The 26118-nt window shown below is 43.2% G+C and overlaps 1 protein-coding gene across 1 annotated transcript in view; it reads left to right on the forward strand.

The window, feature by feature from the left end:
* The window catches only part of SMS (spermine synthase), a 50105-nt gene extending 24058 nt beyond the window's left edge, over window positions 1–26047 (forward strand). The window contains exons 3-11 of the mRNA XM_080831331.1: window positions 872–962; window positions 1488–1552; window positions 6230–6405; window positions 7729–7883; window positions 8541–8630; window positions 17400–17514; window positions 18317–18396; window positions 23851–23966; window positions 25550–26047. Of these exons, the coding sequence (XP_080687457.1) occupies window positions 872–962; window positions 1488–1552; window positions 6230–6405; window positions 7729–7883; window positions 8541–8630; window positions 17400–17514; window positions 18317–18396; window positions 23851–23966; window positions 25550–25589 (928 nt within the window). The 3' untranslated portion in view covers window positions 25590–26047. The remainder of the gene's footprint in view (window positions 1–871; window positions 963–1487; window positions 1553–6229; window positions 6406–7728; window positions 7884–8540; window positions 8631–17399; window positions 17515–18316; window positions 18397–23850; window positions 23967–25549) is intronic.
* Window positions 26048–26118: the final 71 nt, after the last annotated feature.

Raw genomic sequence — 26118 nt, forward strand, 5'->3', positions numbered from 1 at the left:
ATCTGTGTCTGTACAGTACAGGTACATGTTTGATTGAAGCAGAAGTTTATCTACATAATAGACTTTTATTGCATGTGATTCACTCTGATATTTTAAGAAAAATGCAGAGATCCCCTAAATTAGGGGTCAGAAAGCTTGTTTCGTAGGGAGCCACATAAGAGTCTCTCACATTCTCTCTCCCTTTTTTAAACAACTCCTTAATAATGTGAAAACCATTCTTAGTCTGCAGGCTTTACAAAAACAAGGCTAGGAGGCTGGATCTGGTTTGTAGTCTGTAGGGCTAGAGTGTGCCAGTCCTGAACTCAGTCAGTTTAACCACCACTTGCTTACAGTCAGAAAACCATGGCTCCATTGTGAACTCTCTGAAGGTTAATTGGGAGGACCCAAAGATGAAGGGCCATGGTTACTAAACTTGGCCGAATTATGTACCAGGAACCTTCTTAAAAATCAGGTTCACTCAATAAAGTAAAAAGATTTAAAAAAAATCAGGTTCACCAGGGCACTTGGCCGGCTCAGTTGGTAGAGTATGTGACTTTTGATTTTGGGGTCATGAGTTGGGGTGGAGTTTACTTCAATTTTTTTTAAATTAAAAAAAAAATCCGGTTCACAGAACATACTACTGAATCACTTTCGGGACCCAAGAACCTGTTACGTGAAAACATTAGCATCTGCTGACTGTCTAAATCTTCCCTAAATGATTGGTTGCTCCCCACCTCCAAGACGTTCTTGTAAGAAAGCAAAGGCTTAACCATGTAACTTAGGGGGAAAAAAGAGCAATGGTCTTTCCTTTTAGTTAGGTGGGTTGGTGTCTTTTCTTCTTTTGAATGCCATGATACAATTCCTAACCTTCAAATTATGCTTTCCTTTGTAGCTTTGCCAGTTTGAGAATTTACCCGCATGGATTGGTGTTGTTGGATCTTCAGAGTTATGATGGTGATTCGCAAGGCCAAGAAGTGGATAGTGTTGGTTTTTCACTTTTATTTAATTATTATTTTTTTTTTTTTACTGATTTTTAATTATAAGTATTTGAGGGTTATCAAATCTCATATTTTTAATGATAAGATGATTTTATGCAATTGCTGATCTCCCAGTTTAAATTTTCCTCCCTCCAGCTAAGTGATTTTAGAAGAAAAATAGTGGTTCCTCAATTGTTAGGAACCTGGCTTGTCCTTGTTCCTTTGGCTGCTTGAAAACTGAGTAATTTCCATTGGATGAAATGTAAACCTTTGAGCAGGATGTTATATCTGCATTATCCTTGTGCTCTCCCCTTTCCCGTTATCTTGCTGGTGACTTGAACTGAGGTTAGCACCAGGAGGCCGGGTTGGCGTGGGTGTGTGGAACTGGGCCAGGCCTGGAGGCCGCAGCAGGGATGGGGGAGGTCAGGAATATCGCTCAGCTCTGTCACCATGGCCTCAGCCTCCTGGAGCCTTAGCTGTTCTACTCAGCTTATTCTATAAGCCCAATGACTTCTTTTCTTTGAATTGTAGCTTTTGAACAAAGTAGAAGAAAGAATGAAAGAATTGAGTCAGGACAGTACTGTGCGGGTGAAGCGGTAAGTCCACTCCTGAATGTCCTTTTATATTTGTTTAACTGGTAAAATTAGAATGGCGGTGTTGTCCCCGAGTAGCATCTGCTTCTGGCAACGTGGTAGACTGAGCTAATGGATGCCTCACACCAAAGTGCCTCACACCAAAATGTATGAACACACACACACACACACACGCACGCACGTGCACACGCATACGCTGTGTAAAATGAAAGGTAGTAAGGAGATAGTGAGGAGGGAGTGAGTGAATCAGGAGCTGGAAGTATATAAGGCAGAGGAGCTGGGGGAAGCTTCCGCCTCAGTCGTAGGGGAGCGAGAGAACTCCCCACCCTGGTCTAGTAAAGTGAAAAGGTTGCTGTCTCTGCTCAGAGCTCCGGGCTCCAGAGTGGAATTCAGTTCTAAGATTTATGACAAGATGGGGTGATAGAAAATTTGCCTCAAAGCCTTTGAGTAAGGTGACTTTGCAAGATACTAAGAATCCGAGAGGCCACCCACCCTGAGCAGCCACAGGTTGGTTTTTTTCAAATGATAATAAAGACAGTTAAGCCTCCTTGTCCTGATCCTGACTGTGGCTATTTAAATTTACAGTTAAGCCTCCTTGTCCTGATCCTGACCGTGGCTATTTAAATTTCAGTTAATAAAAAGAGTTCCATTCCTCAGTCTCACTGGGCCCTGTCAGGAGCTAAGGGCTCGTGCACAGCGCGGGTATGGAACATTTCTTTTGAACACTGCAACGGTATCTGTGCACGGCAACAGATTTTAAAAGAGCTTTGATAGAAGTCACAGCTTTGACATTTGTTGGAATGGACAGAGTCTTGTGTGGGGCCTGGGAATTAAGAATAGGAGTTAATCATGGATGCCCCACAAGTAACTCTCACCAGTTTGCTCTTGTCCTGTCTGGGTGGCTCCTTATCAGGCCCTGAAAAGTAGGAGAGCTGTCCCTTAACTCAAACAGCAAACACAGAGAGACCTAGAGGGACTTTATCAAGGTCATGCCATCACTGATGGGAGCGACGGGAATACAGATTTCTCTAGTTGACAGGACTTTCCAGAAGCAGGCATTCATTTTGGTAAGACCTAGGATGTATGTGGAGGACTTATTAGCTCAGCATGCTAAGTTTCATCAGACCACAGGAAAGCTCCAGGGCTTTCTAGAAGGTAGGGTTGAAAGCAGGAAACTGCCAGTAAATGAACACAATAGAGTACAACTTGCCCGCTCGTAGAAGTCTGTCAGAGCACCAAGATTTGTTTACCCCACGTAAGTTCAGTGTACATCTCCTCAGCCATATTTCCCTCTTCCCTGTCCTTAAAAACATGTCTACACCCGTCCACTTTTCTGGACTTTCCCCCTTTCCCTGCTTGCAGAGGTTTTCGCATTCCTTCGACTGGTGCACACCTGTGTGCACCAACCTGAATTCAGAGGGTTCCCACTGTGTTCTGAAATGTGTTAACTCTGTGATAATGAATTGGCCAACATCAAAATGCCTCCGATTTTTATTGGTCTTGCTTTTATTGGGTTTACTTCTAGGAGTAAGTAAGTAGATGGATACATTTATGGGTTTTGGCACCCATGAGAAGTCTTTGTTTTGGATATAGCAGTTTTCCAAGTGAGAGTGGAGTTCAGCTTCATATTTTCAGTTCAAAATACAGACCTTGCTTTTGCTTGTCATTGCTCCTTACAGCTTTTTGTAAAATCAGGTTGGAGGGGTCCAGAAGTTACTGGGAGTACTTGGTGACAGGCTTTTTGTAATTGGCCTCAAAAGGATAAGAATGGTGCCATTTTTCTGTCTGGGGAATGATATGGTTAGAAATTCAGTCATCAAGTAACTCGTAACATTATCTGAAATCATTATTCCCCTGTGGGCCATGGGATGGGGGCGTCTGGGTGGCTCAGTCGTTGAGCGTCTGCCTTCAGCTCTAGTCATGATCTCAGGGTCCTGGGATCGAGCCCCGTGTCTGGCTGTCTGCTCGGCAGGAAGCCTGCTTCTCCCTCTCCCACCGCACCCCCCCCCCCCGCTTGTGTTCCCTCTCTCGCTGTGTCTCTTTCTGTCAAATGAATAAATAAAATCTTAAAAAAAACCATGAGGTGCATTAGATAAGTTATTTTTATATTCTATTTTTCCAAAGGAAAGGAACAGGAAAACAAGCTTACATCCACTAAGTTTTGTCGGGGTTGGGGTCGGGGGTGAGGGAGGTTGCAGTAGGCCCAGTGCACCTGAGACCCAGGACTTGCTCTGTCTGACTCGCTCTCTACGATCCTCTTCAATTTTCAGCAGTGGAGGTTGAAAGAAGAGTTGTGCTGGGCTCCAGAACATCTCCGGTAGCCCATTACAAGGAGATGCCCTTCATGCTAGGATGAGTACTTCATCAAGATAAATGGCTTCCTCATCCTGGTAGAGATCCTTGTTGTTTCTTTGCCAGTCTTTGAAAACCATTGTGTTGCCGGGCGCCGGGCTGCGTCAGCCGGTGGAGCGTGCGACTCTTGATCTCGGGGGCCATGAGTTGGAGCCCATCTTGGGTGTAGAGCTTACTTAAAGATGAAATCTTAAAAATATAAAATTAAAACAAATGAAAACCGTTGTGTTGCCATGAGCTCTTTACTTCAGCCAAGGCACTTAGTGACACAGTTGAGAATGGACATTTCGTTTCATCGGGTTTGTGCATAGTTTAGTAATTTCGTATAGCTTGGCTGCCTGTCAACCAGGGGGGTGGGTTTCCTCCCCTGAAAACCCATGACTTGGCATTTTTCACCTTCATCTAATATCACTGGTCGTTTATGCTCCTGCCTCTGTGTGTACCCACCAACAATTAGCCAGGGCTGGAGGAGGCTACCCCCAAGTCCTGTTTGCCTGCTCTGGGCCAGGGAGGGAGGGAGGGAGGGAGGGAGGGAGGTGGTACTGTCCTGTTTGGGTCTCCACATGTTACAAGACAGACGTGGTCTGTGAACATTCCAGCAGCTGCATTTGTTCACTTAAACAGTGCAGGGAGGGGTTAAATCAGGAGTTGCTAGGATTAAATGAGAATTAATGGGAATTTCCTTTGTAAATCTGAATGTTGTTGTCTCTCTCTCTCTATATATATCTATAGAGAGAGAGAGAGCACGCGCGCACACGTACACATGCAAGCAGGGGGAGGGGCAGAGGCAGAAGGAGAGAGAGAATCTCTAGCAGACCGCATACCCAGTGCCCAGCCTGATGTGGGGCTCCATCCCACGACCCTGAGATCGTGTCCTGAGCTGAAATCTAGTCGGACGCTTAACCGACTGAGCCAGCCAGGCGCCCCAATCTTAGTGTTCTTTATGGTTGTTAGTGTTTACTCAGAGGAAGCTTCATTAAAACAGGTTCAGACAGTATTCCTGGAAACAGGTGAGTGGGAGGGCGGAGACTCACCAGAGCAAGTCAGAGGTAGCAGATCCCAGCATACAGCTGTTTTACTGTTGCTGGAGAACACATGACTTGCACACAGGTAGGTAGGGAGCTAGTTCTCATTTTGTGTTTCTGTTAGATTTGCCAATCCCTGGGTCTGGCTGTGGTTTTCATTGTCATTTAGTGTCCTCTGCTGGTAGTTCCTAGTACATTCACATTGTCTGAAATACTGAGCGTTTGTAAAAGAGTGGGATGGAAAATCTTCCGTTTGCAGTCCTTCTAGTAATAATATATTCAGGCAAGAATCTTCTAGATGCCAAAGCTACTACTGGAGATTTGTTGAGAGATCGGGGCTTTCACGCAGTTTGAGAGGGCTATCCCGCAGGCTGCTTAGTAATTTCAAAGGGAAAAAAGGTACCTTTGCAATTGGAGGGATCTAGTGCCATCCGCTTGAACCAACTGGTCACACTTAGCATCTCTAATGATAGGACAAGCACACGGCTTCTGCCGCTGATGTGCTGCTTGTGTAAATATCTGCCCCCCTGACTTAATGAAGAAAGAGGTGTTCAGGTAAACCCACCTAAGGATTTTCTGCAGAGCACCTGGTCTGCACTTCCCTGAGATGTTAGGAAACACACTGGGTGGAAAAACTATACTAGATGAATGAGGGTAAAAAAGGAAAACAAAATACAGCCTATGATCCTTCATTCAATAGTAGAACAGCTGGCAGTGACATGATTGGGGCAATCGTGGGGGCATTTGAATGTGGATTGTGTACCAGATGATGGTTTTAGACCCCCGTACACTTGTGTGAACACAGTAGTGGCAGTGTGGTGTGGGGTAAGTCGTCTTCAGAGATTCCTGCTGAGGTATTTGGGCTGAAGTGTGATGTCCGAGGTGGCCATTTTGTCCAACCTTTTTTTTTTTAGGGAAAATTGAAGGCATGCCAGAAAGGTCCATTAAAAAAGTAACCGCTTAATGTATGACAGTTGCCGAGATTTGCTAGTCGTCCAGTTTTGTATATAGCTGAAAACCCAGGCTTTACATTTGTATACTATTCTGGAACTGGTCAGAGGGCACGTGGCTTGCTTTTATACACTCACGCTTCCGGGTTCGCTTTTCCCTCCAAACTTTTTTTTTTTTTTTTTTTTTAAGTAATCACTACACCGAACGTGGGTCTTGAACTCATAACCCCAAGGTCAACAATGGCATCATCTGCTGACTAAGCCACCCTGGTGTCCCTCCAGGTTCACTTTTAAGATAGCGGCCCCATAAGCAGTGTTCTATAAATGCTCATTCTTGTTTTCCCTTTTTCCAGATTACCACCCATAGTTCGAGGAGGAGCTATTGACAGATACTGGCCCACCGCTGATGGTCGCCTGGTTGAGTATGACATAGATGAAGTGGTGTATGATGAAGATTCACCTTATCAGAACATTAAAATTCTACACTCGAAGCAATTTGGGAATATTCTCATCCTTAGCGGGGATGTTAGTAAGTATTCCATCCCTACCCTAGTTAGGTAGCTACTTAGTTAGCTAACTAGCTAACCTAGTTAGGTATCCCAGTCTACCCTAGTTAGGTATCCTAGTCACTTAGCATAGCAAAGTGACAGTGTTTTAGATTATGGTGCTTTTATGACAAAGAGCACCATTGTGGATGTGTCCTAGTTTGTCCTTGGCAGTGCTGTTTTTTTGAAAGGAACATTTATGTCATAATAACCTGTGGACTGTCTGGGCTTTCTTGTTTTATTTTTATTTTTTATTTGAAAGATTTTACCTTTTTTTATCTTAGAGAGAATATGTGAACGGGGGTGGGGAGGGGCAGAGGGAGAGGGGAAGCAGACACCACTCAGAGGGCAGAGTCGGACCAGGACCCCCGGGGCTCCAGCCCATGACCCTGAGATCACGACCTGAGCCTAAACCAAGAGTCAGACACTTAACCATCTGAGCCACCCAGGTGCCCCTAGGCTTTCATGTTTTATAGCAGAGCCGTGAAAACTCGGTCTCGATGTTCCTTTTTGTTAGTATCCTTAGTGTTGAGTATTGGCATGATACTCATATAAAGAAAAGATGATTGCTTATTTTTTTAAAGATTTTATTTATTTATCTGACAGATCACAAGTAGGCAGAGAGGCAGGCAGAGAGAGAGGGGGAAGCAGGCTCCCCGCTGAGCAGGGAGCCCGATGCGGGGCTCGATCCCAGGACCCTGGGATCATGACCTGAGCTGAAGGCAGAGGCTTTAACCCACTGAGCCACCCAGGCGCCCCTGCTTACTTTTTAAGAAATCTTTTTGTTACCAGGCGCCCCTGCTTACTTTTTAAGAAATCTTTTTGTTACGGAAAATTTCAAACCTGAGTAGACACAATAGTATGATGAACCTGTATATACTCAGCATTGAGTGCTAACAATTAGCAGCTCCTGGCCAATCTTGTTTCCCCTAAACCCTAGTTTGCTTTTTTTTCCTCTCTCCTATTACTTGGAGCAACTCTCAGATGCTGTTTCATGTAATAAAAGATGTGATTGCTTTTAATCAGCATATCAAAACATTCTTAAGACTGAATTCTTTTTCCTGCTGACCAAAGTATATGTGTATTAGGTATCAGGTGAGTAGGGTTGATGAAAAGTCCACAATGCAAAAAAAAAAAAAAAAAAAAAAGAGAAAGTGCCTCTGTACATTGTTGACAGTTTTTAAAGATCAAAAATGAAAAAAATTGGAATTTTAGACTAGATTCCAGCACTTTCTAGGATGGCAAGTCAGGTCGCGGTGTGGGTTTGGGTAGAGTTACCGTTTTGTACCTGTGTTTTTCCTCCCTAGATCTGGCAGAGAGTGATTTGGCGTATACCCAGGCCATCATGGGCAGTGGAAAAGAAGACTACAGTGGCAAAGACGTGCTGATTCTTGGGGGTGGAGATGGGGGCATATTATGTGAAATAGTCAAACAGAAACCAAAGATGGTCACTATGGTAGAGATATCCTTTGTTTGGAGGTCAAGTTCAATTGGCTTCTGTTTCCTTCCTCTTTTTGTCTTAAGACTCCAGTTAATGTTATGAGGCAAATGCCTTACAAATACTGCCTTGAACAAACATTCCATTTAGTACTGGTAACCTTTTTATAAGGCTACAGACAAAGCAGCAGAGATCCTCTAGTTGAGAAAACGAGAAAGCAACCTTGGTACCTTGTATACTGCTTATCACTTTCTGGAAGGGCTTCTTCATGAGAAGAGAAAATTCAGTTCTTTTTGAGTGACCTTGGTACAAAAATGAAATCATTGTGTCATTCTTTTTTTTTTGGTAAATCTGAGACCCAAGTTAGTGTTATAAAATTTACGTTTTACCTTTATAAAGATTTTATTTTCCTTTATTAAGATTTTTATTTATTTATTTGAGAAAGAGAGTATAGGGAGGGGCAGACGGAAAGGAAGAGAATTTCAGGCTGACTCCATGCTGAGCCCGATGCTGGGCTCGATTTCACAACCCTGAGATAGTGACCTGAACTGAGATCAAGAGTCGGACGCTTAACCGAGTGAGCCATGCAGGTGCCCCTGCCTTTTCTTTAAAGTATTACTATTTCAGAATTCTTTGATAGATCCACATTCAGGATTATATTTCTCCTTGACTTGTTCGAACATTGACCAAATGGTGATTGATGGATGTAAGAAATACATGCGAAAAACATGTGGGGACGTCTTAGACAATCTTAAAGGAGACTGCTATCAGGTAAGTATGTTTTCTAGATAACATTTTGAAGTCCGCTAATAATATGTTATTGACTTGAATTGTACCTTCCTAAAACAACTTGAAGGGAAATTGGTTAAGAAGATACATAGATCATCTTGGAGGGAAGGAAAACTTTTCCCTCTACTGTTAGAAGGTGGGGGAGAGACAGTAGATTATCCCCCCAAACTGATTAGGCACTTGGTGACCAGAAAACAAAGGAGGCCACACCGTAGAGTTTACACCAAGTTTTACTCAGGGACGTTTAACTGACGGCTGGATGGGGCAGAGGATGGTCGAGGCAGCTGCATAGTTAACTCTCTGCAAATTCCAGACCATGGTCCACGGATGTTATAGAGGGAGAGGACATGTAGGAAGAGCACTGGAGTCAGAGCGTGCTGTTCCCATGACCCTCACTGGGTATGTGTGCACCTAACTGACCTTTAATCAAGCTTTCATTAGATTTTACAGCACCACCTGTGTTTGAGGAAGGGGAAAGACTGTTATCTCTAACAGATTCACGGGAAGCCAAAACGCATCCCAGCCTTCCTGGGCAGGCATTTCTGACGTATGTCTATTAATCCCTAAGGTTCCAGAACGTGTAGTCCCAAGAGAGGTCATTGAGCAAATGTGAACAAGATTAGAGGGCCAGAGATGGACTCAGGATTATCAGCACCCTTGCCCTCTGCCTTTATAGTTCTTGACTAAGACTCCTGTAATGGAAGACAGATTAACAAGAGAAAAACAGCAGTTGAGTAACATTTCTCTTGTGTGCTTGGGAGAGACCCAGAGATAGTGAGTAACTCAGAGGTCGCTTTGGAATTTAGGCTTAAATATCATCTTATTAGGGCAAGGGGTCATAGGTGTCTTGGGGAAAGCGAGTGATTTATAGGAACAATAATGGGCCCTTAGAAGAGTAGACACGGTAGGAATATGATATTTGTGACTAAGCGTGTCTCTTGTCCTGTGATAGAGGTCACCCTTCCTTGGTTGAACCCTCTAGGGAGGGGCTCTCTGACAGTGGAGTTTCTTTCGGAGGCTTCGTCTTCAGGCAGGTTGAAGGGGAGTTCACAGAAAGCTGCTTTCTCCATTGGCTGTTTTTCAGGTGCCTACAGCGCAGTGTAATATACCAAAGTGGCATACTTTGAGGTGGCGTGTTCTGCTGCCCTCCAGACTCTTGTGTGTGAATCGTGTACGTCTCAGCAGTTGCTTCTTGCTAAGCAAATTAGTTTCTGTCCTAAATTGTACTGTGCTTGCAAGTTGACCAATCATTACAGCTTGTTGGACATGTTTTGTATTGTATTTTCAGCATGCACGTGTTCAGTGCTTATATCTACAGTACTTGTTAGAACAAGATAACCACGCAAATACATTTTATTTGAATAGGATCTTAAATGTGTGTCTTAAAAAAAAAAAAAAAAGGAAATTGGGGCCCCTGGGTGGCTCAGAGGGTTAAAGCCTCTGCCTTCGGCTCAGGTCATGATCCCAGGGTCCTGGGATCGAGCCCCACATCAGGCTCTCTCCTTGGTGGGGAGCCTGCTTCCTCCTCTCTCTCTCTCTCTGCCTGCCTCTCTGCCTACTTGTGATGTCTCTCTCAGTCGAAAAAATAAATAAAAAATTAGAAAAAAAAAGGAAATAAAAGTATGTCTCCAGATTTTTAATAAAAGATTTTATTTATTTGACAGAAAGACACAGCGAGAGAGTGAACATAAGCAGGGGGAGTGGGAGAGGGAGAAACAGGCTCTCCGCTGAGCAGGGAGCCTGACGCGGGGCTTGATCCCAGGACCCTGGGATTATGACCTGAGCCGAAGGCAGACACTTTAACAACTGAGCCACCCAGGCACCGCCAGTCTCCAGATTTGTAAGCAATTCAGACGACTGCTTTAATTTGTTGATCTGTAAATTGTTTACCCCTACTGCATCTTCCCTAATGTGTTGGCATCCAAATTTGATTTCATGGTGCATGCATGTTAATTTTTTAAGCTGGAAGAGAGTTCTGTCTCTATTGAAACGTAGGTGTGATTGTTTTGTGGGCAGAAGGGAAAAGGATATATATTTCACATGTGCTGTTTGAGAGTTTTAAGAAGGGGCGGGGTGGGGGTCAGTTTCATCAGAGCATGGCAGATTCGTTTTACTCACAGGGAGCTAAACGTTACCATTGTTGTCAAATAATGTTTGCATTGTTAGCTAGACTCTCTGCCTAAGGTGTTTTAACCTGTAATCCTCAACCCTGCACCAAGTGGCTGTGCTCCTCTTTTGTAACTGAGGAAGATTCAGCTTAGTTCTAAGGACATTCATTCAAGGTTATAGGGTAAGTTTAGAAGAGTGATTCACTCTGATACCGGGCTCCCTGGCTCCTGAAACTTCCTTATATGGATTGAGGAGAACAATGTAAGCATATGCAGAACCACCAACCCAGACGTGCGGTACGGTGGAGTTGTAGACTGTTGTAATTAGCGGCTGGGTGTGTGGAGGGACCATTACTAATGGAAAACAACTCTTGCACATCTGTCTGAAAGCAAAGCAGAGCACCAAAGGCAGGTGGTGACATTGACAGCTGGACGTTCTAGGGAATGGAAAAGTATTTTATTTGAAATGGTTCTGCTTTTGAGGAAGTTGGATGTCTGAATACACCCGCCCACCCCTTCTGTCTTCTTACTGGATTAGAACAACCATTAGGGGGAGCCTGGAAAATTCTTCTGAGGTTGAGGGTTTTCTGAGTGCTCTCAAGGGATGGGTTGGGGATTTCCTCATCTGGGGGTATCCACAGGCAAGCCCCTTATCCATTAAAACACTACCATTGCAAAAAAGCACCAGGTCTTTGCAAATGTTTATTTCAAAACACATAATTACCCTGCTTAACCAGTTTTAGAAAATAGAAAATGTTCCAAAGTGCTCCCCATTCCTTTTATGATAGAGTAACCTTAATACTAAAATCCTTAAGGTAGTACAAAAAGAAAACTAAAGATAGATTTTGATGAGTATACAAGATTCTCAAGGAAAATAGTAAATAAAATCTAGCAGTTTATTTAAAGAACTCTATTAGGCTCAAGGAAGATTTAGTTCAGAAACATAAAGATGGGAATCTTAAGAAATCTGTCAACATGATTTATTGTATGAATTATTTAAAAGAGAAGATAATGTATTAACAGATGACAAAGCACTTGGGATATTTAGCATTCTTAATAAAAAGTCTTAAGTAAGATAAAATTTCAATAGAAGGGAAACTACCCAAACATAACAAACTATCAGAAACTTAATGTTACACAAAATGGCAAAATACATATGGCATTTCCAGTAAAACTAGAAATAAGGTGAAGATGCTTATTGTTATGCTTATTCAACATGGTTTTTGAGGTATTAGCTAAGGCAGTAAGGTAGGAAAATGAAGAGTAAAAATATAGAAAGAATCATTATTTGCCGATGATGTGAATGCTTAGACAGTCTAGGAAACTCACCTAGAAAATGAGTTGAGTTCATGAGAATTTGATGAAGTGATTGGAGGGAGACAGTCCAAAAAATTTTTTTAAAGCTATGTTAAATCCAGAACAATTTGAACGGAAATTGGAGGTAGAGAGTGGCCTGGAGATCCTATCAGAATAATGACAAAGAATAATGACCAATTTTTTTCAAGTTATTAATTTTAATTCCAGTGTAGTTAACAAGAGTATTATTCATTTCAGATGTACAATACAGTGATTCATCAATTCTGCATTACTCCCTGCTCATCACGCTTAGTGTACTCTTAATCCCCATCAACTGTTTCACCCATCCCCCTGCCCACCTCCCCTCTGATAACCATCTGATTGTTCAGTATAGTTAAAGAGTGTTTTTTGGTTTGTTTCTATTTTTGGTTCATTTTTTTTTCTTAAATTCCGTGTATGAGTGAAATCATACGGCATTTGTCTTTCTGTCACTGACATATTTCACTTAGCATAATACACTACAGCTCAACCCATGTCATTACAAATGGCGAGATGACATTCTTTTTGATGGCTGAGTAATATTCCAGGGTGGGTGGGTGGGTGTGTGTTCTTTATTCATTCATCAGTTGATGGACACTTGGGCTGCTTCCGTATCTTGGCTGTTGTAAATACTGCTACCATAAACGTTGGGATACATGTATCCCTTTGAATGAGCAAATGTTCTTGTATTCTTTGGGTAAATACCTGGGAGCGCAGTTTCGGGGTCATAGGGTAGCTCTATTTTTAACTTTTTGAGGAACTTCCCTACTGTTTTCCATAATGGCTTCTGCCATTTGCACTTCCACCAGTAGTGTAAGAGGGTTTCCCTTTCTCCACGTCCTTGCCAACACCTTTTGTTTCTGGTGTTGATAGGTGTTATCTCACTGTAGCCTTGAATTGCATTTCCCTGGTGATGAATGATATTGAGCATCTTTTCATGTGTCTGTTGCCCATCTCTGTTGGCCATCTGGAGGTTGTCTTTGGAAAAATGTCTGTTCGTGTCTTCTGCCCATTTTTAAGTTGGGTTATTTGGACTTTGGGTGTTGTGTAAGTCGTTTATATATTTTGGATACTAACCCTTTATCAGATAATGTCATTTGCAGATATATCTTCTCCCATTCTGTAGGTTGTCTTTTAGTTTTGTTGATTGTTTCCTTTGCTGTGCAGAAGCTTTTTATTTTGATGTCGTCCCAGTGGTTTATTTTTGCTTTTTTCCCCCTTAACTCAGGAAACAGATCCAGAAAAATGTTGCTGTGACTGATGTCAGAGAGGTTCCTGCCTGTGGTCTCTCCTAGGATTTTTGTACTTCCAGGTTTCACATTTAGGAATAATGACCAATTGTTAAATACCTAGGAGTATATTTAATTAAGAATGGTATTGTGGGACTGATAAGAATTATGTCAAGATCTTACTGAAATACTGCAACTGTAGTTGGAATATACGGAGGGGCTTCTGCGTGGCTGGGTCGCTGCGTGTCTGCCTTCAGCTCAGGTCATGATCCCAGCGTTCTGGGATCGAGCCCCACATTGGGCTCCCTCCTGGGCAGGAAGCCTGCTTTCCCTCTGCTAGTCCCCCTGCTTGTGTTCCCCCTCTCACTGTGTCTCTCTCTGTCAAGTTAATAAAATCTTTAAAAAAAGGAATTGGAATATATGGAGAGACATGTTATATTTCTAGGATGAGAATACCAGAACAATGTCTCTAACTTCCTAATTATAAGTAAGTCCAATCAGAATCCCAAGGAAGTTTTTAGAATTAGGTCAGATGATTTTCAATTTCATTTGTAACAATAAATACCTAAGAATAGCCAAGAAAAAAAAATTTTTTAAATATTTTATTTATTGAGACACCCGGGTAGCTCAGTTGGTTAAATTCCTGCCTTCAGCTCTGGTCATGATCCCAGGGTCCTGGTATGGAGCCGTGCATCTCAGGATCTCTGGTCAGCGGGGAGCCTCCTTCTCCCTCTGCCTGCTGTGCTCCCCCTGCTTGTGCTTCCTCGCTCTCTGACTAATAAATGAAATCTTTTTTTTTTTAATATTTTATTTGTCAGAAAGAGAACGAGAGAGCGAGCACAAGCAGGCAGAGTGGCAGGCAGAGAGAGAAGCACGCTCCCCGCTGAGCAAGGAGCCCAATGCAGGACTCGATCCCAGGACTCTGGCATCATGACCTGAGCCGAGGGCAGCAGCTTAACTGGCTGAGTCATCCAGGTGTCCCAATAAATAAAATCTTATTTATTTGACAAACAGAGATAATAAGTAGGCAGAGAGAGAGAGAGAGAGAGAGGGAAAAAGGCTCCCTGCTGAGCAGAGAGCCCGATGCGGGGCTTGATCCCAGGACCCTGGGATCATGACCTGAGCCGAAGGCAGAAGCTTTAACCCACTGAGCCACCCACGTGCTCCCCCCCAATAAATAAAATCTTCAAAAAATTTGAGAGGTTGAGAGAGAGAGAGAACATGAGAACAGGGGAGGGTCAGAGGGAGGAGCAGGCTCCCCGCTGAATGGGGCTCGATCCTGGGACTCTGGGATCATGACCTGAGCCAAAGGCAGACGCTTAATCAACTGAGCCACCCAGGCGCCCTGCCAAGAAAAAATTTTTTAAAAAATCATAGTGCAGGGAAATTTGCCCTTTGTTTAGTAATTTACTGTTAAAGCATAGTAATATAGTAGGGAGTGTGATGTTGACATAGGAATGCACATATAAGAGGAATGGCACAGAGACTTTGAACATGTTTGAGTGTGTATTCTTGCAAGTAAAGATGACCTAAGGTGTATTTCAGTTTGCTTGGGAAAAGGAAATTGAGTTGATTTCATAGGTGATGCCAACACATTGAACTGTCCATCTCCATCAGAACAAAGTTAACGTGACCCTAGAAACCATAGAAAAATTAATCTCCGATGGCTTAAGCTCTGGATGCAAAAACTTATTCAGCATATTTAACCTTAGAGCTGGAAAACCTTTTAAAGAAAGACAAGAAACCCAGAAACTACAACCACCACCTAATCCCTTAAACGAAGCTGAAAAACTGGTAGCAAACACGACAGGGATTTAATCCTTTCAAGAATGCAGAGAGCTGCTACAATTTAAGATTTTAAAAAATAAGATAACTAAATAGAAAAATAGCAAAGGATGTGAACTAGTATTTCCCAGAAGGCAAAAATCGTATGTCCTATAAACTTACAACAGGATGCTCACCTCTTTTAATGGCCCAGCAAGTTCATGTGAAAACAGTAGCAAGGGACCTGACAGAATAAAAAGAGGGACACAACAGAATGAGGTGCTTGCATGCACTGCTAGTTGGAGTGTGAATTGTCATCGAAACTATAAAAGCTGAAATAGGCATGCCTTTGGTCTCAGCAACCCAGTGTTTGCATGTGTGGCCTACAGACCGGCATCTGTCTATATGTGGAGGTTAGAGAGTAGTTGTACCTTTTTCATGGAATGATACAGTTTTAAGAAATATCGCTACCCTTCCCCCAGAAAAAAAAAATCTATCTTTACCAAGAATGGTGTTCCATGAACATTTTCGAGTTCAGAATGTGTGTGATCCTAGTTGTAAGAAAGAGAACCGTGTGTGCATCTGTGTGAGAATGTGTGTTGGTAGGAGTGTATGTGAGCAGAGGAGAACACTGCGCATGTCCCACGGGATTGATTAGTGTCTTGATCTCTGTGTGGTTGCACTTAGGTGATGCCTTAAGTGAAGCAAGTTATAAAACAACAGGGCTGTAAGACCAGGTTCTTCAAATTGTGACTGAGGACCTGTGTAAGAACGTTCAGAGGAAAAATTTTGGAATAGGTTATTTTAGGGAATTCTGGCAAACTTGACTTCTGACTTCCATGAACTTGGTTTTCATGAGTAAGTAAGTGTGTTGTAACTAGAGAAGTGAAAGACAGGAGGGTAACTCCTGCTGCTTTAGGAGCTTTCCTCCAGCCGGGTGGGTCCCCGCCATACAGCTTTGGTACTTCAAACATGAAGGCAGGCCCCAAACCGAGTTCCTGTACTGTTGACCCATGAGGGTTAGGGGTCCTGCCCCCCCCGACACACAGTCAAAAATCTGCAATATCACTTTTGACTCCTCCAAAACTTAACTAGTAACAGTGTTGACTGGATGTGTTACCAAGAACATAGTCAGTGAACCCATTTTGTATGTTATATGTATTATGTACTGTATTCGTACAATAAGCCAGAGAAAAGTAAATGTGATCAAGAAAATCATACGGAAGAGAAAATACTTCTACAGTGTTGTATTAGGAAAAAAAAATGTGAATACCTATTTACTGTATTAGGAAAAAAAACTGAATAATAAGCGAATAACAGTTCAAACCCATGTTGTTCAAGGATACATGTGTTTATTGCACAGGATCTGTTCGAGAATTCCAGCTCTGAACTACTGTACTTGTTAATAATTGTGATTGCGGGAGTTGGTATTTCTTACATGGTTGTCTTACCAACAGTACTCTAAGTGGTTAAAAAAAAAAAAGGAAAAACTGTAGGTTAAAAGTTTGAGGTGAGAGGCAAAAAACCAATAGACAGTGAAGTCATTCAGCGCCTAGCATAGAAGAAAAAGTAAAAGTAGAAGAAAATAGAGATAGTAGTAGGAGAGACTATAGACTGGAGTTAAAAGTATGAACTTGGCTTTCATATAGATCTAGGTGTACTACTTGGCTTCTTTTTTTACCGGGTACCCTTGGGCAAGCTGTGTAACCCCTCCCCCCTTCCCCCCGCTTTCCCTCCCTCCCTCTGTCTCTCAAAAGTATGGAACCCTTCAGGAATTTGTGTTTTGTCCTTGTGCAGAGGCCATGCTCATCTTGCGCTGTATCATTCCAATTGTAGTGTGTGTGCAGCTGAAGCAAACACTATATATTCTCTCTCTTTTTCTTTAGAGAGGAAGGGGTGCAGGGCCAGAGGGAAGAGAGAGAATCTTAAGCAGGCTCTCTATGCCTCTCTCAGCGCGGAGTCCAGCGCGGGGCTCGATCTCACAGCCCTGAGCTCATGACCTGCGTCGGACGCTTAACTGACTGAGCCACCCAGGTGCCCCTGCGCAACCTCTCTTAACTTTGGTTTTCCATTTGTACACTGTGGCTAATAATAGTACCTGTAGATATGTTGCTTGGATGAAGCGAGAAGGCAGACAAAGCCTCTAGCAGGCACGGAATCGTAGCCGTAGAGGCACGGCTGGAAGTCACTTTTGCTCACAGGCAGGCCATGCGCCGCCAGCAGCGGTTTCATTTCCCGCCCCCCTCCCCAAGGGTTTCAGCGCTTCCGTCCACATGAGTCGGCTCACGTGTGTCTGTTCCTCTTCTCTTTGGAAGGTTCTAATAGAAGACTGTATCCCAGTACTGAAGAGGTACGCCAAAGAAGGGAGAGAGTTTGATTATGTGATTAATGATTTGACAGCTGTTCCGATCTCCACATCTCCAGAAGAAGGTAGATTCTGTTTTTTTCTGTTACAACCGAGATAATGTTCATGAAAATGTTTTACTTGGCACCTTGTGAGAATGGAAGGATCTTAGAGATGGTCTCCTTCATGGGTTCCTTCAGTTTTTCAAGGTAGTTCAGCTGAGGCCCACGGTGGAAAGGTGGTTGGATTTCAGACACTTAATGAGCACATTGACTCAGTCGTTGGAGAGAGACACTAAATGAAATGACTCCTAATCACATCATTGACGAATTAGCTTGTTTGGGAGTTTATTTCTGTTATGTGATTTTTAACCTGTGCTGGGACAAACTGGTGAGCTTTCTGAGCAACACCAGAGACAGTTCCGCATTCTCAAACCACACACTCCACATCACTGCTGGTTTGGCGTGTCAGAGTTAGTGTTTTAGTGTTTTTCCTGTAATCTTGCCTTCCTGCTGAGCTTGCAGACCGGGTCCCCATGTGATGACCCTTGCTGTTTCTCTCTTGGGATATCCTGCTTCCCTCTTAAGCTGTTGTCTTTCAGATTTCAACCACTGCATTTTTAGTCAAACCTTTATTGGTATCGTTAAAGCAGTGCTAAAAGCACATGAATATTTGCTTTTGACCTTGCTTGAGTATGTGCACGTGTGTGCAGGACTCCCCCAAAATGACAGTAAATGCTCTTGAATATTAGGTCTTAAGCTCTTGGCTATTTCTTTCTTTTTTTGGGTATTGTTGAATATTAATGTGGATATTTGACTTTTTAGACGTTGTTTCCGATGCATGCAAGCCCATATTTATATAACGTAAAAAAAATTTTTTAACATCCAGATTCCACATGGGAGTTTCTCAGACTGATTCTTGACCTCTCGATGAAAGTACTGAAACAGGATGGGAAATACTTTACACAGGTAGACTACTTAACTGTTTTTTTCCCCAAAAGTCTCAATAAGAATTTTATATTTTGAAATTTGCATGTATTTTATTGAAATTTATATTTGTTAAGGATAGAACGTTGTAACTGAATTATGTTCTTTCAAACAGTAGTTTATAAATAGCTGACCTGTCCTGCCGTGGGAATTCACGAGGCCGGTTCTGTCCTCACTGCCCACTGTCCTGATTGCCCAGTCCTGGGCTGTGGCTGTAGTGTGTAGTTTCTGCCACCAGATGGAGACACAGATTGTGATTTGTTTTTTTTGTTTGCTTTTTTTTTTTTTTTTTCCTTTTGACTTTTCCCTCTCTTTATCCTCTAGGAGATTGTTCATTGGAAAGCCAGTTTATCCACATAAGTTTCATAAACTGCTTTGCCTGTAGTATGTGCTCCTACCACCAGATGGAAGCAAATTGTTTTTTTCTCATTTTCTATGGACTTCTTAAATTTAAAAGAACATTTAAAGTTTATATCTTTTGTTATGTAAAACTATATATATATATATATATATATATAAAAAACCTACCAAAGCCCTGAATAATATTCTGAAAATGGTCACGAAAGGAGCTAAATGATGATCTGTGTCTCTTTACTTGGTACAGCAATCCCTTGACCCATAAGCAGAAGATAAGCACTTTGGTGGTATTGCACTGTGGTCCCTATAATTCTTAAGGGCTTTCGGGAGACCTCCCGCACCCCTTTAAAAAGCATTAGTATGTTTAAATGTGAAAGACTAGTAGAGAGGTCTTAACTTTATTCTCCCAAGGAGGCATTTTAATGCAGGCACAGGGCGGTTGATGGGATCTGAGATTAATAATGCTGAAAACAACTTGGCCACTCTAAGAGACACTTTGGTCTTCAGCCCGTCCTCTTTTCCTTCTCTCGTCCTGCACGAAGATCCACCCCATGGTGATTAATCCTACACCTTGTACTTGGTGAAAATATTGGGAAGCTTCTAGGGAAACCGATAGCTGTTTATGAATGGGTTTTTTTGGCCTGATGTTTAGAAATCATTTTTTTTAACACATTCTAGACTTGACTCCAAAGCAGGGGTCTGCAAACTATGGGCAAAATCTCCCCTCCTGCTTGTTTTGATAAGATTTTCTTGGTAGACAGCTGCACGCATTCGTGACAATTTACCTTTGGCTGCCCTCATGCTGTAGGGGCAGCATTGAGTAGTTGTGATGGGGACTGTAGGATCTGCAGAGCCTAAACTATTTTCAGTCTGGTCCTTTACGGAAGAAGTTTGCAGACCCATGCTTTATAGGAAGCCTACAATGAACCCCGGGGAGGGCTGCTAAGAGCCACATGGGTGGGAATTGAGCTGCCTCAGGGCGGGGAGGGGGGTAGTTTGAATGGGGAAAGATAGGCTTTCATGAGACTAGAAGAGACACGTCCTGAGACTTGATCTGCCTCCCTTTTCTTCTCCACTTTGCATTAAGAAAAGCCTTAGAGTTTCTATGATACAAAATAACGTATATGGTGTTTGTGTAAATTATGCAAAATACTACCCCGCCTTGAGAAGTGGACATTACTAGTACCCTGGCTTGACACATCTACACATCTACATTCCTCCCTAATCCCTGTCTACCTTCCAGAAGGTAACCCATTTTTTCAAATTCCCATATTCTTCCTTCCTTCCTTCTTTTCCTTCTTTCCTTCCTTCCTTCCCTGTGCCCAATGTGGGGCTCAAACTCATGACTACAAGATCAAGAGTCACACACTCTCCCTAGTGAGCCAGCCAGGCACCCCCTTGTACTTTCTTTATAGATGTTTCACATGCGTGTAATTTCCTAAATCTTTATATTGTTTACCTTGCTTTTGCACTTGCTAAGAATGGTGGTGTTAAGAATGTATTCTTCTGGACCTGTTATTTTTTTTTGACATTACAGAAATCATAACCTCTTTTTTTTAAGGTTTTATTTATTTACTTGACAGAGATCACAAGTAGGCAGAGAGGCAGGCAGAGAGAGAGGGGGAAGCAGGCTCCCCGATGAGCAGAGAGCCCAATGTGGGGCTTGATCCCAGGACCCTCAGATCATGACCTGAGCCGAAGGCAGAGGATTAACCTACTGAGCCACTCAGGCGCCCCATAACCTCTTTTTTAAAAGATTTTATTTATTTATTTGACAGAGAGAGACACGGCAAGAGAACAGACACAAGCAGGAGGAGTAGGAGAGGGAGAAGCAGGTCTCCCGCCGAATGGGGAGCCTGATGCGGGGATTGATCCCAGGACCCTGGGATCATAACCTGAGCCGAAGGCAGACGCTTAACAACTGAGCCACCCAGGCACCCCGAAATCATAACCTGTTAACTGTTAAATTTAAAAGATAAAAATAGGTGCCGGGTGGCTCAGTCGGTTAGGCGTCTGACTTTTTTTTTAAGAAGATTTATTTATTTCATTTGAGAGAGGGAGCACAAGCACGAGTGGGAGGGACAGAGGGACGGGGGGAGAATCTCAAGCAGACTCCCCCACGAGCACAGAGTCCGGTGCAAGCCTCAGTCTCACAACTTCTGCACCATCTGCCCCCATGCTCTCTCTAAAAATAATAATAATAATAATAAATAATAATAAAAGGTATATAAACAGTACAGAAATTTGTGAAGTTAAAAAGCAAGTGACACTTACCCACACCTAACATGGGCCAAGGAAGACTTTCTAGAACCAAAATAATGAATTGGGATTCACCTCTTAGAATGCCCCCCCCACCATTATTCCCTTCCCTTCCTACCATTTAATACTAGTTTTTACACTTCACATCCTTAAAAGGTGTTTAATTCTCTGCTATTGGGTTTTTGTTCTGCATCTCCAATGTCTTTTTTAATCCATTGAGACATTTTATTTGCATGTATGTACTACATCCCAAGAAAAAGAATCCCAGGATTTTCCCTCCTGTCTATTTTCACCTTGCTTCTTCTCATGGTCCATGATGCCAGCCAAGGTTGTCAGTACAGTGAAACCAAACTGGTGGGATGAGAGCAGATTATTCTGCCATTTATCTAGATCAGATCTGGGGCTGATCACGCCACAGTTGTCTGACCTGCCTGTGAGGTTCACGGCAACGTTCCCAGCTCTGTGATCATCAGTGATTGCAGATTTGCCGCTGCATCATCACGGGGAAAAACTGGATGTGGAATTCGGAGCCTGGCTTATTACGTGCCTGGCTTACCAAGTGCCTGGTGTTTGCCTCCCTTCTCGGCTCTGTTAATGCTCTCGAGAGCGTCGGCCGGGATGTTCGTGCGCACCATCATGGCAGCAGAGAAAGACCTGATATGTTTTTCTTAAGAAAAGAAAGAAAGGCATTTCCATTTAAAAACAGAGGAAACATTACTTTTTTTGGGTAGGTCTCCATTTGTGGTGAGGTTTTTTCCCTTTCTTTTTTTAAACTGCTTTGTGACAATGTTGGGGAAGAACAAATTAAAACTTTCCTATTTCCTTACCGCATTCTCAGCAAGGACATCCTCCCATATGCCCTCAGTGGAGAGAGAGTGCTGTCAATTTTAAGATGGCAAGAAAAACCATTGAACTGTGCACCTAGGTGGCATTTCCATTCTATAGCTTCCCCAGGGGTGACGTGTTCTAAAAACATCCAGGCAGTGTTTTCTATTTGTGAATCGTAAATTACACGTGTGGTGTTTATATACTCTCACGGTGAACTTGATGTTGAAACCAAATTATATACTGGTGAAGGGCTCTTTGGCCAAATCCCACTGCAGGACCCTAGATGATGGGTTACTAAACAGGCTGGCACTGAAGGACGACGTCATGCTGAGCGAATGTGCTAAGTTAAAACCACCAAGGGCAGCTCTCAGAATAGTTCTTTTTGCCCACTTGCCTGTGGCTGGCTGGTTGGTTGGTTGGTTTTGAAATGCCCTTCGTGGGGATGCTTACATCACCGGATGCTTCATTTGTAAATGGTTTTCATTTTACATTGTACTTGGCTGTTCTGAGGCACATTGGAAGTGAAGTTGTTAACAAGAACCAGAACCGGCACGTACACTCAGTAGTCTTCAGAATGTTAGGGACTTCAGAGGTTAAAAGGAAATAGGTGGTATTAAGTACCCATTATGAGAAGCCCTTGGGGGAAATGGTGCTAGAATGATAAGCCCTACCCCAGACCTACCAAATGAAAGTCACTTGTGACTCATATGCACATTATAGAGGAAGAAACTCTGCTTTAAGGACAGCTGGCAGCCTCAGTCAGTGGAACATGGGACTCTTGATCTTGGGACGTGAGTTCGAGCCCCACGTTGGGTGTGGAGATAACTTTAAAAAAAAAAATAAGAAAGCAGCTGCAGCCCTGCTCTGGAACGATGCAGATCCTGTGTCCCTCGCTCTGCTTTGTTCTTGGCCCGCGTCTCATTCATCCTTTCTTCCTTTGTGGTCACAGAGTGGCTGCTGCAGCTTCTAATGTCACCTCTAGGTTCTAGGTAGGAGAGAAGTTGAAGAGGCGGGTCACTCTGTTTATCTTTGGTTGTCCAGAAGCAGAAACTTTTTCTCAGATGCCCCCAGCAGGCTTCCCTCTATCTCCCTGACCATTGGCTGCTGGGGGTGGGGGTGGAGGGGTTGAAGAAGTGGTGGCAAGAAAGGGAGAAAAATTAAAACAGCGAAGTGAAGAGATGTTTGATAAGGAGTGGAATTGTGGGATATCCTTTATTTATTTATTTACTCACTTAGTTATTGAGAATACATATATTCTGAATAAATGTTCATTCCCGTAGGCCTTCAAATCACATATTTGGGGGAAAGCATGGAGATTGTAACTATAGTTCAGTGTCCTTGTCTTAGATTAGGGTTGTAGTTTTTTTTTTAAGATTTTATTTATTTATTTGGCAGACAGAGATCACAAGTAGGCAGGGAGGCAGGCAGAGAGACAGAGAGGAGGAAGCAGGCTCCCCGCTGAGCAGAGAGCCCGATGCGGGGCTCAGTCCCAGGACCCTGGGATCATCACCTGAGCCGAAGGCAGAGGCTTTAACCCACTGAGCCACCCAGGCGCCCCTGGGGTTGTAGTTTTAAGCCATTCTGGAAATCGAGAACATTATCATTTTGATGCTTCATTCTCAACACTGTGGTGATGACGGGGCAAGCATCTTGAACGGCGATGTGTATGCGTCTTTGCTCATTGCGTGCTGTTGATACAATGACTGTGTTACTGGTGAGAAAGTGGTCTCCCTGCTTTCTGTTGCTTCATACGCTGAATCATTTGAAATGGCTTGATAAATGAGGTGGAAGAATAACGAGCTAATGGATCTGTAAGTAGAACTGAATACAATTTGTCAAAGTACAGAAGCCTTATCTCATTTTTAAAGATGAACTTTCATCTAAAGCCAGAATTGTTTTCATTGTTTAGAGACCTTCAAATGAGCGGGGTGGGGGGGGGACCCTCAGTGAGACTCAAGAATCCCATTGTTTGCTTTTCTCTCTTTGATTTAGGGTAACTGTGTCAATCTGACGGAAGCCTTGTCGCTCTATGAAGAACAGCTCGGGCGCCTGTATTGTCCTGTGGAATTCTCAAAGGAGATCGTCTGTGTTCCTTCATACTTGGAATTGTATCCTTAGACCATAACACTGTGTTGCCAGATCACAACACCCAAGTAAATCCCATGCCACTTCAACATTTCAGTCCAATCACAGATGGAATTAGCTCTGTACTATATACGGCCACGGTCTTCAGATGTGGCTGCACATTGCCATTTCCTGAAACTTGAAAACAGTCCTGATTCCTGGGTCCCACCCTCAGCTTCTGGGGTGTGGCCTGCCATAGTTCCCTACCACAGCTCCCCAGGTAGTTTTACTGATTAAGCCCGGCTCGTTCTCAAGCCCCACCCAGCAGAGGCTGGAGCTTTAAGGCCTGGTGAGCCATCTGTTTTTTGTTTTTTGTTTTTTTTTTTTTTTAAGATTTTATTTACTCATATGACAGCGAGCGCACGAGCAAGCTCAGGCAGGGGAGCAGCAGGCAGAAGGAGAGGCTCATCGCTGAGCAGGGAGCCTGACGCAGGGCTCTGGGATCAGACCTGAGCCGAAGGCAGATGCTGAGCCACCCAGGCGCCCAGGCCGCTGAACCATCTTAACTCGCCTGCCTGGAGACTGTTGTGTGTCTAAAGCTTCAGAAGCTCTACTCGAAAGCTCCCCCTGAGCGGGAGCAGGCAGAAAGAATGAATATGCTCATTCAACTTTTATATTGAAATTAATCCCACTTTAATATTAGTTTCTACACTTCACTTGATCCCGATTTGCACTAGAAACCAAGAGCTAAAAATAACGTGGGGGATTACAGAGCTAATATTGGTGGTGTTCATTAGCTCCCGTTAGTAAAGTTAGTCCAGAGAGAAACCAGAATGAGGGTTGTCATTGGAAATTTAAAATGCCTCTCTTCCTCCTAAAGCAGACTCTGGTCTCCACAGATAAAAACTTCCTCATCTGAGGCGCTGGAGTCCATTTCCTGTCACAGCAGTCTTCGTTGCTGTCTAGGGTCCTGAGACTACTAGGATCCTGTGACTACCGCTGGCCCTTAGGGAAGTCCTTGCCTGCAAGCCCCGGCAGCCTCTGACAGGGACACAAGCCCTAGGAAACTCCCTAGGTCCCCCTGGAAGGAGAGGAGCAGTCTGTCTGTGGGGCGGCCATTTTCTTCCATGGCCTGTGGAGATCCTTGACCTCTCTCCCCCTCCAAACTGTCCACCTTCATCACGGTTTCCTTCTGGAACATTTTTTATAGTCAGATCTGTTTATATATTGAGAGGCTGTAGCAATCAGTTGATAACATTTGGAGAAAAGGTTTCTGACCTCTGACTCCCCTCCATCCTTCCATCTTTTTCTCCCTGCCCCCCCCATCTCTCACCTCCCTCCCCCCCCCTTTCTTGTCATACTCATTCCCTAAAACATCTTAAGACCTAGGAAGCGGTATCGTCACCCGAGGGAGTATTTGTATGCCTTCACCCCACCGGCGTCCCAGTCACAGGTGGGAGGTGTCCAGGCCAAAACATGGCCTTCTTAAGAGGACTTGATTCCCATCACCGCAGTGCTTGCAGCCATGAAACTCATCGTCTTCCAGTTTGTAGGCCAGCAAACAAATTCTAAGTGCTGTCTGTCCTCCTTTGAATTACCTGCTCTTATTCCTTGACTCCCTGTCCAGGTGGGTATTTTACACTGTTTGGAAGAAAGCTAAACCTTGAAGACCAATCTCCTAATCAAGTGTGCTGTACATGACATCAAAATGAGTCAGGCAATTGATTGTGATTTCCTTCAAGTTTTCTTTTTTTAATTATTATTTTTAATTTAAACAAAGCAAATGGAAAATGTATATTTTGATGTGCTAGGGTGTTAATTTTTTTTGAAAGTCAGCTGAAGGATGATTAGACAGCACAGCGAAGGCTGCTAAATGCACTGAACCCCTAGAATGTGATTTTTGTTACTTTTTGTGTGTTTGTGTGTGGGCTTTTTCTTTTTGTTTCGGTAGACTTCGAATTTGGTTATTTGGAGGAATGAACATCATTGTTTTGTTCTGGAGGGAAGTTCTTTGATGGTGTTTCTTTCCCAAAAAATTGACTTAGCTATTAAAATTTGGTGCTTATAAGAAAGAGTTAAGAAAAAAATGAATAGCAATGCTTCGATTAAAATTATAAATGAGAAATTTCATGTGTTTGTTGTTTTATTTCAGCCAGGTCCCCACTTTCTCACTGCTGATCTCACAGAACAAAGGTG

This window comes from Martes martes, assembly GCF_963455335.1.
Source record: "Martes martes genome assembly, chromosome: X".
NCBI lineage: Eukaryota > Metazoa > Chordata > Mammalia > Carnivora > Mustelidae > Martes > Martes martes.